General features: G+C 45.6%; 1 protein-coding gene across 1 annotated transcript in view; it reads right to left on the bottom strand.

Annotated features, from left to right (window-relative positions):
* Positions 1-19,051, bottom strand: part of BST1 (bone marrow stromal cell antigen 1) — a 29,807-nt gene that overhangs the window by 2,068 nt on the left and 8,688 nt on the right. The window contains exons 4-8 of the mRNA XM_019962089.2: positions 15,224-15,306; positions 11,044-11,120; positions 10,406-10,498; positions 8,989-9,075; positions 5,392-5,451 (exon numbers count right to left, since the gene is read on the bottom strand). Coding sequence (XP_019817648.2) covers positions 5,392-5,451; positions 8,989-9,075; positions 10,406-10,498; positions 11,044-11,120; positions 15,224-15,306 — 400 coding nt within the window. The remainder of the gene's footprint in view (positions 1-5,391; positions 5,452-8,988; positions 9,076-10,405; positions 10,499-11,043; positions 11,121-15,223; positions 15,307-19,051) is intronic.

Raw genomic sequence — 19,051 nt, 5'->3', positions numbered from 1 at the left:
TTGTTCCTTCACCCAACACGACATCTTGGACCTGCTTCCATACTGGTACATATGGAGGTACTCATCCTTTCTCCTGGGTGAATTCTGATTGTATGGATGCACCATAAAGTTACCCAAATGCAGCAATATCTACTGATGGATATTACACCATTAGAGTTTAACTGGTGATAAAGAACCAGTTATGACATAAAGACATTGAGAGAGGCTCTGGCCAAAATAGGGACTGTGGCCATAGCGATTAGGATCCAAGCTCCAGATTTTTAAAAACAGAAGTAATGAATTCTTTGAAAGCAATCAAAGACAACGTTTTTAAATTTAGGAAACACCCTGATGTCTTTATTCCCTGGCTTTCTGCTAAGTCACTTCAGTCGTGTCCGATTCTGTTCGACCGCATAGACGGCAGCCCACCAGACTCCCCCATCCCTGGGATTCTCCAGGCAAGAACACTGGAGTGGGTTGCCATTTCCTTCTCTAGTGCATGAAAGTGAAAAGCGAAAGTGAAGTCGCTCAGTCGTGTCTGACTCTTAGCGACCCCATGGATGGCAGCCTACCAGGCTCCTCCATCCATGGGATTTTCCAGGCAAGAGTACTGGAGTGGGGTGCCATTGCCTGGCTTTCTACTAGTGGCTTATTGTTAGAGTGAGTGCTGATCACCTCTTTTTCGCTAAAGCAAGCTCCAGCAGTCCACAAAGTTGTACTATGGCTCCGCCTGCTGGACATTTTCTATAACTGCACATCTGATTGAGTTCCTCTTCTAGACTTCGTCATTCAAAATTGATTAGTTTTTGCTTTTAAATAATTAACCCATTAAGACAGAGATAAACTTATTTTTACTTTTTAATAAAATAAAATAATACAGAACTAAGCACAGTAATAGTGGGTCTCCCTTCCCTAGAAGTAATCACTGTTAGGGATTGGGAGTTTATCACTTCAGATCTATTTCTACCATTTACATTCAATATCATGCACAAACAGAAATATACTTTTGTTTTCTTTTACTTTACATGTTTGGGTCCACATTTTTGCACTGACTTGTCACATGTTAGCTTAAGCTTTTCAGGCCAATGTGGAGTTGTGCTTGAGGACAGCATTTATGCAGAGAGAAAAACACATTACTTGCAGTTACTTTGGTTTTAAAAATTAATTCTAGCTATTACATTAACAAATTCAAAATCTTAACTTTCCCATACACTTTTTCTATTTCATTTATGAATAGTCTTGTTCTAATTTAAAAGCCGAATGAGCTCTGATAATAACTTCTAAGGGGACTTCAAAATTATTCTAATTCCCAGAACATTTTAGGTTAGATTCTTTTAAAAGTTCATTTTAAAATATTACATTTTCTTTATAAAATATTGTTAAGTGACTTCAAGTGAGCAAAATCTTCTTAAATACTTGATGCTAGTAAATTTAATAAATGTATAAAATTTAATCTTAATTCTCTTAAACATTTCAACACTGATTTAAAGAACAGGGGAGCCTGGCATGCTGCAGTCCATGGGGTCACAAAGAGTCAGACACAACTTAGCAACTGAACAGCAGCAATGACTGATTTAAAAAAGTAAAAATCGCTAATAACTTTCAACTAAAAATTCTAAGTCTAAAATCAGTTATTTAAAAGTTAAATTTATATTGGAATCACACGGCTATTCCAAGAGCTATTCGTATATGCTAAATCCTCTAAAATGTTATAAATAAGTTAAATATAAAAAAAAATACAGACTGTTACTAAACTTAACACAAAAGTAATATAAGTTGGCTTTATATCAACAGCTGCTCATTAGATTCTGAATTTCTTCCGATGAAAAGTCCTTTTCTCCACTATCCCTAAGCAAGTGAAATTTGCTCTCCTACTTTTGTGACCTAGGGCCAGGGCGGAGTAGGGGAATACATTTTGAACCGTAAACTGGGGCCAAGATGAGAAATCTGATTTTCTCCTTGGAACCCTGACTGACACAGCAAGGCCTTATGTCAGTAACACGATTATGTCTGCTTCCTCATATCCTCACCAATCCTGCAGATGATCCACACATTGAATTTTTGTCCATTAACTTATAAGTCGATAAGACTGTTTACTACACATTTCTTACTTTAGTTGTGAGAATGTTTCCGTATTGTTACATGGTTTTCCACCACCCCCAGCTTTATGGAGATATGTGACATAAACCATCTACTCTTTAACTTTTTTTCTTTAAACAAAGGTCCGTGTGTTTTACAAACTTTGCTGCAGGGCAACTAAGCCCGCGCACCACATCTACTGAGCCCACGTGCCTAGAGCGTGTGCTCCGCAACGAGAAAAGCCACCGCTGTGAGGCTTGCCCACTGCAACAAGAGAGCCCATGCGCAGCAAAAACTTAGTGAATTAATTAAAAACATATTTTTTAAGTGCACCACTGGGAAGATCCCCTGGAGAAGGAAATGGCAACCCACCCCAGTACTCTTGCCTGGGAGAATCCCCAGGACAGAGAAGCCTGGTGGGCTACAGTCCATGGGGTTGAAGAGAGTCGGACACAACTGAGCATGCGTGCCGGGGCATCTACCTGCGAGGATTCCGATCTCTGCTTCCGAGACCGCAGCACCTTCTCCTCCTCTCGAACCAAGCCTCCTCCGCCTCCCTTTTGTCAGGACACTTACATTACATACAGGGCCCACGTGGACAGTCCAGAACTGTCTCCCCATCTCCCCATCTCTCCCCTTACGTTCTTATATCTGCAAAGCTCCTTTTGTAACATAAAGTAAAACCCACTCATTCCAGGGGTTAGGACCTGCACATATTTAGATGTATGACTCAGCCCAACACAGTGGGTAAATTCAGGAGTCCAGTTTGGGATGTGTTGCCTTTGAGATACATATTAAGCAGGGAAGGGAGGGTGGGTTTTATTCTCAGGAGAGGAAAGTGAAGACCCAGGCCCTCGTCTATTCTTTCCCTTCCTGTGAGAGGCCTCAAAAACAGGCGTGCCTAATTCACAGGGAGTGACCAGCAGAGCACTGGAGGGAGGGATTTAACCTCGCCAGCCACTCCAGGGACACATGCAGGAACTGATGATGTAAACGTCTTGTCTCCTTTATTGCCATTCCTTGCATGGTAGTGTGTGTACATGTCAATCCCAATTTCCCGAGTCATTCTGCCCCGGCTTCCCCCACCATGTCCACGCACATCCATTCTCTGCATCTGTGTCTCTATTCCTGCCCGCAAACGGGTTCATCTGTACCGTTTTTCTAGATTCCACCATATACGCATTAATAGATGACATTTGTTTTTCTCTTTTTCACTTACGGCCAAGAAGTACATGAAAACATGCTCCACATCACTGATTGTTAGGGAAATGCAGATCAAAACTACAATGAGGTATCACTTCACACCAGTCAGAAGGGCCATCATCAAAAAATCTGCAAACAGTAAATGCTGGAGAGGGTGTGGAGAAAAGGGAGCCCTCTTGCCCTGTTGGTGGGAATGCAAACTAGTACAGCCACTATGCAAGACAGTATGAAGATTCCTTTAAAAACTAGGAATAAAACCACCATATGATCCAGGAGTCCCACCACTGGACAGTCCATGGGGTCACAGAGTCAGACACGACAGCGACTGACCTGAACTGAACTGAATTTCAGCATTGATTTCTTTTTAATAAAAATATACATCTATGTTACAATAGAGGTAATCATTTTGGGGAAGAGCCAAAGGATATTCTTTCCACTGGGCATATACCACAATTCTAAAAGACACATGTACCCCAGTGGTCACTGCAGTACTATTTACAACAGCTAGGCCATGGAAGCAACCTAGATGTCCATTGACAGAGGAATGGATAAAGAAGTTGTGTTACATATATATACAGTAGAATATTAGCCATAAAAAAGAAGGCATTTGAGTCAGTTCTAATGAGGTGGATGAACCTAGAGCCTATTACACAGAGCGAAGTAAGTCAGAAAAACAGCTCTCATATATTGACACCTATATACGAAATTTAGAAAGATGGTACTGGTGAAGCTATTCGCAGGACAGCGATGGAGATGCAGACATAGCGAATAGACTCGTTGGCACAGGCAGGGAAGGAGTGGGGGGACGAACCAGGAGAGAAGCGTGCAAACAAATACATTACCATAGGTAAAACAGACAGCCAGGAGGAGTTTGCTGTGTGACACGCGGAGCTCAAATCTGGTGCTCTGTGGTGTGGGATGGGGTGGGAGGTAGGAGGGAGGTTCAAGAGGGAGGGGGCATACGAATATCTGTGGCTGATTCACGCTGATATATGGCAGAAACCAACAGTCTTGTAAAGCAATTACCCCCCAATTAAAAATAAATAACTTTTCTGAAAAGGCAAGTAAATAAATGAAAATAAGATGAAACGAAAAACAAACAGATGAACAAACTCACATCTGTGTCTGGTAACATATGTGTGTACCGGGATGTATGGGCAGAAATGGACCAAAATGCTGAAAGAAATTACTTAGAGGAAATGGGGGTAGAGGGAAAGAATATTTAGGACTGATTTCCTTTAGAATTGACTGGTTTGATCTCCTTGCTGTCCAGGGGACTCTCAAGCATCTTCTTCAACCCCACAATTCAAAAGCATTAATTCTTCAGTGCTCAGCCTTCTTTATGGTCCAACTCTCACATCCATTCTCACGGGCTTCCCTTGTGGCTCAGCTGGTAAAGAATCTGCCTGCAATGTGGGAGACCTGGGTTCGATCCCTGGGTTGGGAAGATCCCCTGGAGAAGGGAAAGGCTACCACTTCCAGTATTGCCTGTGGCTTTTGCTATAGCTTGCTTGTTCCAAACTGCAATTCCTCTACTGGTCCCAAATAAACTCACTTTCTTTAAAAAAAAAAAAAAAGTTTTTTTTGGTGTGGACCATTTTTCAAGTCTTTATTGAATTTGTTATAATATTGCTTCAGTTGCACATTTTGGTTTTTAAACCACGAGACAGGGGGTGGGGTGGGGGTCTTAACTCCCCAGCCAAGGATCGAACCCACAGCTTCTGCATTGGAAGGCAAAGTCTGAACCACCGGACCACCAGGGAGGTCCCCCAAAATAAGCCCACTTTTGCTGGTAAAATAGCTTTCATTTCTGAGGTCCACAGAAGTAAATTTTAAGAGGTGGTCCTGCCACCCCAGGTCCAGGCTTTGTGCTGCCGCCGGTGCAGCTGCAGTGACCTTGCTCCCATGGTGCACGCGGGGGTCAGCTCAGCTGCACGGATGCTCAGCAAACCTGCACTTACCCAGCAGCGCAGAGATGGAGAGGGGCAGTGCACACGTACCAACCTTACTCTGCAACCGGGCATCTCAGGGGGTGGGCGTAAAATGACACTGTGACCCACCAGCATCCTGTAAATGGTAAGGGCTGGCCATCTTCAGGAAGCAAGGAAGTTAGGTTAAAAATTTACTTACGAACTTAAGGCACAGTCAGGATGAGTGCTGTGTTCCACACACTGTAAGAGCTTCACTGGTCTGCAAAATGAAAAGAAGTAATATTTAAGGGCTGATTCAAGTGACTTTCATTCATCATACATTTATGGGGAACCTGCAAGGTACTGGAGATATAAAGTCTCTGACCTTGAAGGACACAGTTTATTTTCAAAAATATTAGCTGGCATTTGTTGAGCACTTACTATGTACCAGAAAATCTGATGATATATTAAATATTTTACATAGATGATGTCATTCCCTCCTTACAACAACCGAACAAAGCACATACTAAGGAGATCAAACCAGTCAATCCTAAAGGAAAATAACCCTGAATATTCACTGGAAGGACCGATGCTGAAGCTGAAGCTGAAGCTCCGATATTTTGGCCCCCTGATGCGAAGAGCCAAGTCATTGGAAAAGACCCTGATGCTGGGAAAGATTGAGGGCAGGAGAAGCGGGTGGCAGAGGATGAGATAGTTAGCATCGAGGACTCAAGGGATATGAATTTGAGCAAACTCTGGAGATGGTGAAGGACAGGGAAGCCTGGCATGCTGCAGGCCATGGGGTCACAAAGAGTCGAACACGACTGAGCAACTGAACAACAACAACAAATTATTATCTGCGATCGACAGCTGAGAAAGCTGTCCAGAGGAACTTGGCCAAGTTCTCACAGTAGCAAGTTGCGGAGCTGAACTTGAACCTCCCCTCCAAAGCCTGGGCATGGAACCACTTCTGTAAAGATGTACAACTTTTCTGGGAAAATCTGTTGATAAGAACTTCGGGCAGAAGGTTGGACTTGAAGCACGTGGGTGATGGCTGGTGCCCAGGCTTCAGGGAAGAAGATGCGGGTTCCAGGACAGTCCGGAGGGAAGGGAAAGTAGCAGTGAGGACGGGAGCCTGGTGACAGTGAGAGGCAGGCCAAGAGAGGATGTCAGTCAGCCACAGGGTGACTGGAGGGGACTTGGGAAGAACAGGAAAGCATTCTGTCTATGGCACACTACATGACCCCTCCCTAGGACTCTCTACTTCTCAGTGGACACCGTTCAGATACATTTTTTTTTAACAAGAGTAGTCTGTTATTGGATTTCCCTGGTGGGCCACTGGTTGAAAATCCACCTGCCAATGCAGGGGACACAGGTTCAATCCCTGGTCTCAGAGCATTCCACTCAGTGCAGAGCAACTCAGCCCAAGCACCCCAACTGCTGAGCCTGAGCTCTGCAGCCCGTGTTTGACAACAAGGGAAGCCCCAGCACCGCAGCTAGAGAGGAATCCCCTGCTGGCTGCAATGAGAGAAAGCCGCCTCACAGCAACAAAGATCCAGCACAGCCAAAAAATAATATTAATTTTTAAAAAGTAGCTTGGTATTGCTGTCATGACTCCCCACTTCCCCCACCAAAACGCACTGAGTTTCACGGAGTGTGGGTCAATACAACGCAAAGCAGAAAACAGGAGGCAAGAGAGGCTTTGAACAAGGACCTTGCCACGATCTGCAGGATGTGGGGAGAAAGTTCCACCGCCGTGGCACAGAGGTCAGTGTCACCTGAAATTTGACGGGCAGGGGATTCTCACTCACATCTGGGCTTGAGTCTGATCTGTTAACCCTGGCTGCTCACCCTGTGTTAAGCCTGTTGTTATCTCTCTGGGGGCCCAGGAGAAATAAAACCCCATCTGAACGCGAGAGCCCACAGGTGGTACAGAAATAGGAACTGGGGGGCTGAGCCAGGCATGCAAGGGCGGAGCCTGGGTCCAGCTTAGGCGGGGCAACGTGACTCAGGAAAAGCAGGCTGAGGCCTTGAGGCTCACAGCTGTGAGTCGGGAAGGCAGCCCTGGGCCCCCATTTGACCTGATGACTTGTAAAAAGACAGCCTCCTCAGGGAAGTCCCTGGGCCAAAGCCAAGGGCTCCTAACTGTGGAGTTTTTAGCCATTATTTTTTTTCCTATCCCTGAGCTCTTTTAGAATCAGAATTGCCTTTTATTTAATTTACAAAAACCTGATGCTGTAAGAAAGGAGGAATCTCAGAGTAGAAAGAAAAAGGGGAAGCTTCAGGGTCACACAGTGATGGGTTCAAAACTCAGCTGTGTCACCGAGTGGTGACTTTGGGAAACTTGCTTAACCTCTGACCTTTCATTTACCCATGCATAAACAGGGGATATTTATATAAAACAGACAAAACGAATCTATGCTCTTACAAGTCCAGAGAGTGGTTCCTACTACAGGCGGATGGGGAGCCTGAAAGGGAGACCAAGAAGAGACTGGGGGTGCTGGTGACGCTCTGCCTCTTAATCCGGGTACACGTGTTCAGTGCCCTGGGGAAATTCATCCAACTGGATACTTACGGTTTCTGCATTTTTCTGAACACAGATTATGTTTCCAAAACAAGAGTATGTGCTTTACTTTGTGTTCAAAACAGGGTGATGATAACACCTAACTAACTTCAGAGTCTTCTGAGACTGTTAGCAATAACAGAGAAGGGAAAGAGTCCAGCTTCAAGCTATGGGAAAAGAACAGGCCTGTTCTCCTTGGGGGGACGCCTGAAGAGGGGGAGACCCACACTTCTGGGGGCTTTGCTCAGGTGGGAGAGTCACCAGGTCCCTTTTGAGAAGGTCAGAGGGCGGCAGGGCCAGCTGGACAGTCCCTGGTGCTGGTAAAGGCTGCAGATGTAACATGCACCCTGCCGCACTCACAAACCTTCGGGAAAGCCCCTAAATCACTGAAGTGTTGGGCTCCGGCCCCCAGGGAAACAAACAGGCCCGCAAACTCAGGAGCCGACACACAAAGACACATAGAGAAGCAGGAAGCGATAGGTGAGTAATTCCCAGGCCAGGGGAGGGCTTTCAATCATCCCAGAATTTGAGCCAAACTTACATTTCCAAGAATCAGGAGCACCCCGAAATGATCTCTGACTACATGTATATAAAGTACCTGGCCCATAAAGTCCGTGATAAATGGTAGCTATGATGACTTCGGTTGGTCCACAGCCACCAAGCACCTCTCTGTAAGTATCTCAAACTCCCCTTAATATAAATCACGGGTAGTGTGGCATCCAGAGAAGCAGTGTGCAGGTGACTCCCCAAGCAGGTAAGCGAGTGAGGAGGACACCAGTTACTCACAAATGATAAATGGCAAATGTCCATCCTTTAAGCATCCTTAAAAAGGGCTGAGGACAGTAGGGGATGGGGGTCGGGGGAACTCTAGCTGGAAAGCACTACCGGTCCCCAGATCCAGTGACAACAGGAAGGCACAGTTCCATGGCCTCTGGGGCTGACCTCTGAAAAACCTTTCCAACAGCCCCCTGCTCCTTCTTTGAATATAAGCACTGATAACCGTTGCTGAAGCTGAAGCTCCAATACTTTGGCTACCTGATGCGAGGGGCCAACTCTTTGGAAAAGACCCTGATGCTGGCAAAGATGGAAGGCAAAAAGAGAAGGGTGCGGCAGAGGATGAGAGGGTTAGACAGTGTCACAGACTCGATAAGCATGCATTTGAACAAACTCCAGGAGACAGTGAAGGACAGGGAGGGTTGCAAAATGCCGGACATGACTTAGCGACTGAACAACGGATTACAATCCGCCACCTACGTGTAGTCATCGATACAGCTGTACTGGAAACCCATCTTGTCCAGCCTGTCTTCCAAGAGCTTCACGCTGCCTTCTCCACAGGATTCCCTGAAACACAAACACAGACATTACACATCAAAGAAGCTGTTTCTGTGTTAATGAAAAGTTATACTGGCCACGTGCTACTGAGATCTACTCCTCGATGGAGAAATACGTGGCAGATTCTCTGAATCCAGAGGTGTTGCCGGAACCCGAGCCGCCGCTCCCACGTGGAGATGCTCTGAACCTTAAACCTGTCCGAAGCCTGCGAGTCACGCACATCCATGCTCAGGCCCGCGCCGGTGCATGCGCGGTGGACCACAGGGCGCATCCCAGCCGCACCACAGACGCAGTGCTGGGCTTGGGCTCCGAGCGAGCTGACTGCCCCCTTATCCAACCCACAGCGTATTAAGTCGATCTTCAGATGGAAATAGAAAATACATACAAAATCAAAAAATATTAGAAAACTCAAATAAACAAAAAGGGCGGGGAGCCTAAATCTCACATCCTTGGCGATAACCGCTGCTAACATGTTGATGTACATCACTTTCGACTTTTTAAATGTATTTATTTCGACGAGACTGAAAACATAACAACCCAATTCTGCTGCCCAATGCGTGTTTAATCTGCGTTTGCCCATGTCTGTGTGTCCACGTATGTACCTCTCTGCCATTATTTTTAATTCCTGCTTGGGCTCCTTTTACAGTCTGAGCATAATTCATAAAAAGCAGTCCCCTGTTGTTAAAGGTTCAGTCCTACATTTCAGTGCCGTTGACACTACATGGATACATGTACATGTATGACTGAGTCCCTTTGCTGTTCAACTGAAACCATCACAACATGTAATCGGCTATATACCCCAATACAAAATAAAAAGTTAAAAAAAAAAAAAGGAGGACTTCAAGCTTGCATTGATATCTGAGCTGATGCAACCATTGAGTTAGTGGTTTCCCAGAAAAGTATGGATCTTAAAAGCTTTCTCAGCCAGTTATCTGAGACCCAGTTATGAAACTGGTTGTTCTGTGAAAAGAATGTCTTCATTACATAGTCCATGAGTCAGTTCTGAGAACTCCTGGTGAGGTTGTTGGACTTCTAATGACAGACAGAAAAAACTGGCTTTGCCCCACACGAATGCATGAGGCCCTCTCCTATCTGATGCTGCCCTGGTCACTCAGAAAGGCTGAGAGGAGTCTCTGGATAAAGGAAGCTTTCTCTCTGGGCTCAGGACTGACTCGTGGCATTTCAGAAAGTCAAGCCTTTGCCTTTCTCTGCCCACCACACTATGAACAGAGAAGACAGTGGCTTCCCCAGAACTGTACATGTAAATCAGACTGGGTCATGTCACATCCAAGAAAAGCATGTTTGTACCATGACCATCACCAGTAGCACGGTAACTTACACCTTGGGTCCTCCGATTTCATGCATCACCCAGATCTCAATTCGTGTGATTTTATCCTTCTGGAGGTAGGGAATTTCAAAATCTGCAAAAAAACTGAGAAAACACGTTCTGTCAAGTCCTAAGGCAATATGACACTGTTCCCATATCGTTGTTAGCCGACTTACACATTATTTTTAACACTATTGGGGGTTGTTGGTGGTGGCGATTTTGTTGCTAAGTCTTGCAACCTCATGCACACTGTAGCCCACCAGGCTCCTGTCTCCATGGGATTCTCCAGGCAAGAATACTGGAATGGATTGCCATTTCCTTCTCCAGGGGATCTTCCTGACTCAAGGATCAAATCCGAGTCTCCTTCATTGGCAGGTGGATTTTTTACCACAGAGCCGCCAGGGAAGCCCTGTGGGGATTACCTTTTAGCTTTAGCTTGTAGGTTACTATTGCATTCGTGCATTCAGCTGTTAGTGGTATAAAGGCATGCACATGGCTCTGATGTCCAGGTCATTCAATGGTTTTGCCCCAGCTGAACTTACAAAAGCACTAGATTGGGATATGCGGACGATCCTCTTAAGCCTCCATTCAAAACAATTAAAAAGACATCTTGGCATCTTTGTCATATATGCTAGGGCTCGCATTCTTACCCTTTTACAGGATAGGCTCCTGCTGGCTCTGAGCCATTCAGCATGACATTGATCACCCCAGAACTATCTCTTGCATACTGCAAAAAAGAAACAAGCATTTTGAGTTAGCCAAGACACCATTTTTCACCTATGAAACAGTCAACCGTTTTTTTTTTTCAATTAACAATCCTCAATACTGACAAGGATGTGATAAATCTGGTATTCCACAGAGCTAGAAGGGATGTAAATTGGCATATCTTGGAAAGCAAATTGCTTTGAAATGTGCAAACCTCATGCCTGTCATCTACCATCATAAAACAATACAGGACTTCCTTGCTGGTCCAGTGGTTAAGAATCTGCCTGCCGATACAGGGGACATGGGTTCAATCCCTGGTCTGGGAAGATCCCACAGGCCACCAAACAACTAAGTCCGTGTGCCCCAACTACTGAGCCTGGGCTCTGCAGGAATAGAAGCCACTGCAAAGAGAACTCCGACACCGCCACTGGAGAAAAGCCCCTTCAAGCAGCAACAAAGACCCAGCACAGCCAACATAAATAAAGAACTATTTTTAAAAAAATAAAAGAATCCAAAACTATCAGATTCCAACCCTGTATCAATCAGTGTACACTATCTTATGCTGCTGCCATTACAAACAGTCTCAAAAATCCCAGTGGCTTTAAACAAGAAAGGTTTATTTCATGCATATGCTACATGTGTATCACTGGTTTTCGGATTTGGGGTTTGGGTTTTCCTACATATGCTCCTGCTCTGGGACCCAAGTTGATGAAGTCTCCACATCTGCAGAGTCATAGTTTATCAGTGAAGGGAGAGAAAAGTGGCACGCCACAGACCAGTTCTTCAAGTCTTCCCCAGTGGCTCAGTGGTAAAGAACCTGCCTGCAATGTGGGAGCCACAGAAAATTCATGTTTGATCCTGGAGGTGGGAAGATCGCCTGGAGAAGGAAATGGCAAGCCACTCCAGTATCCTTGCCTGGAGAATCCCATGGACAGAGGAGCCTGGCGGGCTACAGTCCATGGGGTCCCAAAGAGTCAGACACGGCTAAAGTGACCTGGCGTGCATGCACGCACACACCCAGAAGTCAGGCAGTCACTCCTACTCATATCCTATTAGCCAACGCAAGTCACACAGAAGTAACTTCAAGAGACAGAATGAATGCGAAACACACGCCCAGACGATGAGCCAGAAATACTCAGGAAACATCACAAAGGATCCCCCGGTGCACAGAGTTATACTGCAGCACGGTTTGTAACCAATCTAAAACGGTCAACTACAGGGAAGGGTAAGTCCATCGTGGTACTCACACGTCTGAAATACAACCCAGCTGCTGGTAAAAGACTACGAAAGACTGGCCGTAGCCCAAGAAGTGCTTACATCCAGAGCAGTGTGTGAGATGAGATGGCTCGCGCTCAACTCTGTTCAAAATGAATGGGCAGGGACTTGGCTGGCGGTCCAGTGGCTAAGCCTCTTGTGCTCTCAGTGCAGGGGGCCAGGGTTCGATCCCAGGTCAGGGACCTGGCTCCCGTGTGCTGCAACTTGAAAATATCCTGCCTGTCACAACTGAGACTCGGTGGAGTCAAATAAATAAAGAAAAACACAAAAATGAATGGGCAGAAGTGTGGGAATCAGTCAACCCCCGAAATTCCTAAGGCAGACACAGGGCCAGAGAAATTCCCCAATCTCCTGCTCAGCACACTACTGGAGCATATAATTTCCCTGATAAAATGCTTCTTCTGGACTGAGGTGGAGCAGGGCAGGGCTGTCACGCAGATCTGAGATTCGCAAGGCCGGGCTTGTTCTCTGGCAGTGTTAAATGTAAGTTGCTCAGTCATGGACTCTGTGATTCCATGGACTGTAGCCTGCCTGGCTCCTCTGTCCATGGAATTCTCCAGGCAAGAACACTGGAGTGGGTTACCAATTCCTTCTCCAGGGGACCTTCCTGACTCGGGGATCGAACCCTGGTCTCCTGCATCACAGGTGGATTCTTTACCATCTGAGCCACCAGGAGAGCCTGGCCGCCCAATACCGGCTGCAACACTCCGCTCCATGCCACCACACCTGTCTCAGCTTGCTTCCAAACATGCGAACATTCGAGGTTAAATCTGCAAATGCCAAAGTCTGATGACCACTGTGTTAAATGATTTGCTCTTAGGTAGCAGGAATGTGAATAACTAGTTTTTTTCTTTATACATTCTATAATTATCATTCTCTATCATGAGCAGCTATTAAACTGGTGATACAAAAATTTTTTTTTTTCATTAAAACAAAGCATGTCGGGAGTTTCTTGGTGGTCCAGTGGTTAGGACGCCATTCTTCCATTGCAGGGGGCACAGGGTCAATGCCTGGTCGGGGAGCTAAGGTCCTGAATGCCACACGGCACAGCCAAGAAAAAGAAAAAGGAATGCAGATGCAGTGAGGCTGTATGAAGTCACAGTGTCCAGTTGCTGCACTTGTTAGCTCAGTAATTAGACGGATTAAGTTCCTTGGCCTTGTCACCAAGGCCTATCTGTAAAACAAGGGTAGTAAGAGTCTCTACCTATAGGATCGCTGTGATGATCAAATTATTTTAAATGATACTACTATTTATGGCATATTTCTCTGCCATGGTTCGGACCCTCTCCTCATCAGTATATCAATACTATATTATCTCACTTCACGTTCAGACAACCCAGCATATTCTGAGGGTTCATAAAATGTGTGTGTGTTTGTGTTAGTCACTCAGTCGAGTCCCACTCTTTGCAACTCCAATGGACTGCAGCCTGCCAGGCACCTCTGTCCATGGGATTTTCCAGGCAAGTATACTGGAGTGGGTTGCCAATTCCTTCTCCAGTCGTAAAGGTGAGCATGGTTACGAAACTCCCATTTCAGGGTTGGAGGTGGCTTGGAGCGCACTTTGAAATGGGGTAGGTCCACGGGGTAACATTTGGGTTTCTCTGCATACGATGCTGATGTCACTCCTGCGTGGTCCTTAGGACCCCATGTTCAGATGATGATGCCACACACAGCCCCCCACTCCTCAATGAGGGGCTTGGGCAGCTCACCCCCTGGAGTGGTTCTGTACTCCAGGCAGAACCTGTGGGGAGCAGGCACAGACCGAGGGCTCCCCGGAGCTAGCAGGAGAGAGAGGAATAAGAACACCTTTGTTGGGAGCCACCCTCCGCTTAGTTCCAAACTGCCCCTGTAGCGGAAGATTTAACCGAAGAGTCTCTTGCCCTGATGAACAGTGGCTCCGGTGGACACCTGGTGATCCAGGGCAGGAAATGAGACCGAAAGGAACACAGATAACCCTGAAAGGGGCTCAGTGGCAGGACCGGACATCGCCAGAGCCCTAGCCAGTGCAGATAACAGTCAACTGCTCTTCGTCAGGCACTGAGCTAAAAATGTCACCTTCTTATTTGGAATCTTTGGTCTAATGCTGGTGGCAGGAAATGTAAGCTGCAGTCACTGGTGTTTTCTAGCTACTGATCGCTATCAATTCTGCTGATGATATTCTCCGTGGCCTTTAGGGGACTGTGGGATTTCCCTGGTGGCTCAGACGGTAAAGCGTCTGCCTACAATGCAGGAGACCGGGGTTCAGTCCATGGGTTGGGAAGATCTGCTGGAGAAGGCAATGGCAATCCACTCCAGTACTCTTGCCTGGAAAAATCCCATGGACAGAGGAGCCTAGTAGGCTACAGTCCCCGGGGTTGCAAAGAGTCGGACACGACTGAGTGACTTCACTTTCACTTTCTGCACTTCCAGTTTATCTCTGGTGTGTATCATCTCCTGCCCCAAGAATATCAGCCTTCTGGACGCCTCTGACCCCCACATATAGGTCTCAGGAGGCCCAGGTTCTCCCGTAAAGCAGGGATTACGCCACTTCACATCGCAACCAATATCACATTGATTTGAAACAGTAACAACAACCGCAACCCAACTGTAATAATAACAACTGTTTAAGATCCTCAGCTGAAGCTACTATTTAGAATATTTTCTCTGCGCCAGGCAATGCATTAAGCATTTCAGCTTCTTAAATCCTCACGCCTTTATGGAGCAAAGAGGCTGAATCAGAACGTGGCAGAAAGTGAGACACAGGGAAATGAAGGACTGACGTGATGGCCCAGTGATGCCTCTGAACCCTCCGGCGCCCTCTTCACAGGTCCCACATCTGCTCTGCCGCCCAGCCGTGCACCCCAGGATTACCTGGATGGATGCACTTTTCCAGAAAGAATCCACAGGGTTGTTTTCGCAGTCTCCTGATGTTGGACAGGATTGGTAGTCGAGTCCTACAGGGCAGACAGACAGACACATTTCATTTCAAAGATTATAACAGGAAGGGATTTATTGAAAATATTTGCTGGGTCCACTACAGGTATAAAGAATTTTTAGTGGATTTAAAAAAAAATCTTTATTGAATTTGTTACAATATTGCTCCTGATTTATGTTTTGGCTTTATGGCCAAGAGGCACGTAGGATCTTGAGCCCTCTCCAACCAGGGCTCAAGCCCACATCCCCTGCATTGGAAGGTAAAATCTTAACCACTGGACTACCAGGGAAGTCCCTCCAACAAAATACATTGAGCCGCATTCTACAGAACGTGTATGGGCTTAAAATTCATAGCTCTGTCTACCTAGGCCACAAGAAGCCTGGTGAGGAGCATCCAACCCCTGATAAGAAGACATTCGTCATTCTGCTCCACACAAATGTGAAGAAGGTGGAGAATTGAACAGATGGATTATTTCTCTGCTGGAGTTCTAGCCAGTGATACATATATTGATGTGTGTGTGTGTACTCACTCAGTCCTGTCTGACTCTTTGCAACCCCATGGACCGTAGCCTGCCAGGCTCCTTTGTCCATGAAATTTTCCAGGCAAGAATACTAGAATGAATTACCATTTCCTACTCCAACATATATTCATATATATATATCCAAAAATTATATATAATATCATAAATTATACACATATTAAAAATTATAAATATTTAAAATGTATATGTATTTTATATATATATATATATATATATATTTGCTTTATTGGGAGAAATGTTTCTGTAATTAGCACAAGTGTTGGAAGTAAATACAAGAAAAACAGACCCAGACAATAACAGTCCTTAGCCAGAAAACAGAAATTTTATAACATTTAAAATATACAAAAAGTTAAAATGTACGACGTTTAAAAATTTTAAGGGCAAAATTCAGCAGCTATATAATGGGATTTGTCCCCCATTTACACTATTTAAAAAAAAAAAAGAAGGAGAAAGTGCTCATTGACAATTCATTCCAGGGAGGACCAAGCAGAGCACCATGAGAACTGCTTGAAGGGAAATGCATGATGATTCGTTGGCCCCTCTGGGTGTACCAGCATCACCAATTTGGAGGTTTCCTGAACCCCATCAGAGAAGGGTTTTTATGGAGATTTCATGATGTAGGTGTCACTGAGTCAGTTGTTGGTGATTGACTCAATCTCCAGTCCCACTCCCCTTCCCAGAGGACAGAGGACGGGGTTGAAAGTTCCAGCTTTCTAATGATGCCTCTGTGTTTTTGGCAAGCAGCCCCCATCAAAAGTCACCTAGGGGGCTCCCAACCACCAGTCATCGCGTTTCTATACAAAAGGCGCTCTTATCCCTCCTCGATGCCAAGGTTTTCAAGAGCCTTACCAGAAACCAGGGGACCAAGACCTTCATTTCCATTATACCACAGTCTCCCTCTCTTCCGTCTAGTCAAAGCTATAGTTTTTCCAGTAGTCATGTAAGGATGAGAGAGACCACAAAGAAGGCAGAGTGCCGAAGAACTGATGCTTTCAAACTGTGGTGTTGGAGAAGACTCTTGAGAGTCCCTTAGACTGCAAGGAGGTCACACCAGTCAATCCTAAAGGAAATTAACCCTGAATATTCGTCAAGGCTGTATATTGTCACCCTGTTTATTTAACTTATATGCAGAGTACATCATGAGAAATGCTGGACTAGAAGAAACACAAGCTGGAATCAAGATTGCCGGGAGAAATATCAATAACCTCAGATATGCAGATGACACCACCCTGATGGCAGAAAGTGAAGAGGAACTAAAAAGCCTCTTGATGAAAGTGAAAGTGGAGAGTGAAAAAGTTGGCTTAAAGCTCAACATTCAGAAAACTAAGATCATGGCATCCGGTCCCATCACTTCATGGGAAATAGATGGGGAAACAGTGGAAACAGTGTCAGACTTTATTTTTGGGGGCTCCAAAATCACAGCAGATGGTGACTGCAGCCATGAAATTAAAAGACGCTTACTCCTTGGAAGGAAAGTTATGACCAACCTAGATAGCATATTCAAAAGCAGAGACATTACTTTGCCAGCAAAGGTTCATCTAGTCAAGGCTACGGTTTTTCCAGTGGTCATATATGGATGTGAGAGTTGTACTGTGAAGAAGGCTGAGCGATGAAGAATTGATGCTTTTGAACTGTGGTGTTGGAGAAGACTCTTGAGAGTCCCATGGACTGCAAGGAGATCCAACCAGTCCATTCTAAAGGAGATCAGCCCTGGGATTTCTTTGGAAGGAATGATGCTGAAGCTGAAACTCCAGTACTTTGGCCACCTCAGGCGAAGAGTTGACTCATTGGAAAAGACTCTGATGCTGGGAGGGATTGGGGGCAGGAGGAGAAGGGGACGACAGAGGATGAGATGGCTGGATGGCATCACTGACTCGATGGACGTGAGTCTCAGTGAACTCTGGGAGTTGGTGATGGACAGGGAGGCCTGGCGTGCTGTGATTCATGGGGTCGCAAAGAGTAGGACACAACTGAGAGACTGATCTGATCTGATCTGATCTGATTCATTGGAAGGACTGATGCTGAAGCTGAAGCTGAAGCTCCAATACCTTAGCTACCTGATGCAAAGAGTCAACTCATTAGAAAAGAACTTGATGCTGGGAAAGATTGAAGGCAAAAGGAGAAGAGGGCAGCAGAGGATAAGATGGTTAGATAGTATCACTGACTCAATGGACATGAATTTGAGCAAACTCTGGGAGATAGTAAAGGACAAGGAAGCCTGACATGCTGCAGTCCATGGGGTCAAAAAGAATAGGACATGACTGAGTGACCCAGTAACAACTCCCTCTCTTCGCAGTCTTTCCATCACGTTCCCCCTTCAGCCTCCCCACCTTCTGCAGAATAATCAAACTGTGGTCTCCTGATCACAGTCCACTGGAAGAATGTCCATGGCCGTTTGATCTGTACCCTGCCATGCTTCCCATCTCACTCAAAGTGAAAGCAAGCATCCTCAGTGTCCTGTGCCATCTGGCCCTTTATTTCCCTAGCCTCATAGCCAACGACTTGCCTCTTCACTTACTGCCTGCCTTTCTGTTCCTTGAATCTGCCAGACACCCTCCCACCTCAGGGCCTTTACACTTGCAGGAAGTGTTCTTCCTTGCAAGGAGCTAGCGTGAGGCACTCCGCCCGTGGCAAAGGTCATGAGGAAGGAGGCTCGACATATGCAAAGGCGGGATCGAGCCTCAGGACTCCCCCTGGAAATCCTCGAGCATCTACCCCCATAACCAGAGCCTGCCTACTTTACTACTTTGTGCTCTCACCTACACCTCTGACTTTGCGGGGGGCTGTCCCCCACCACCTCTTTCAGAGAAGGAGTTAACTTAGAGCTCCAGTTAATAATAATTCCTGGGTGTGATAGGAGTGTTTCAACCTACAAACTCCTCTGAAGGTTCTGTAGCCTGCCTGACAGGCTTGTCCAGCCACATGTGATTGCTCACAGCCTCCCAACCGTGAGAGGCATGAGATGCTTTAAACCTAAAAACAGGTTCTTTAGAGAAGTTAGAAAGCTATTAGTATAAGTATAATGGGCTGATTAGAAATTGTATTGGTGAAGGGTTTTTCATTTGTTGAGCCAATGTTTGTTGCTAAGTCTCCACATCCCCTGCCCTTACACACATTAATGAATATATAGAAGAAATAAGTATTAACTTTTGATATTAATCACATTAGACCTTAGGCTAAGTAAATTCTTTCCTTAATTAAAACCCACTACACCCTCACCCTA

Source organism: Bos indicus, chromosome 6, assembly GCF_029378745.1.
Source record: "Bos indicus isolate NIAB-ARS_2022 breed Sahiwal x Tharparkar chromosome 6, NIAB-ARS_B.indTharparkar_mat_pri_1.0, whole genome shotgun sequence".
NCBI lineage: Eukaryota > Metazoa > Chordata > Mammalia > Artiodactyla > Bovidae > Bos > Bos indicus.
This window is presented reverse-complemented; position numbering and strand designations above follow the sequence as displayed.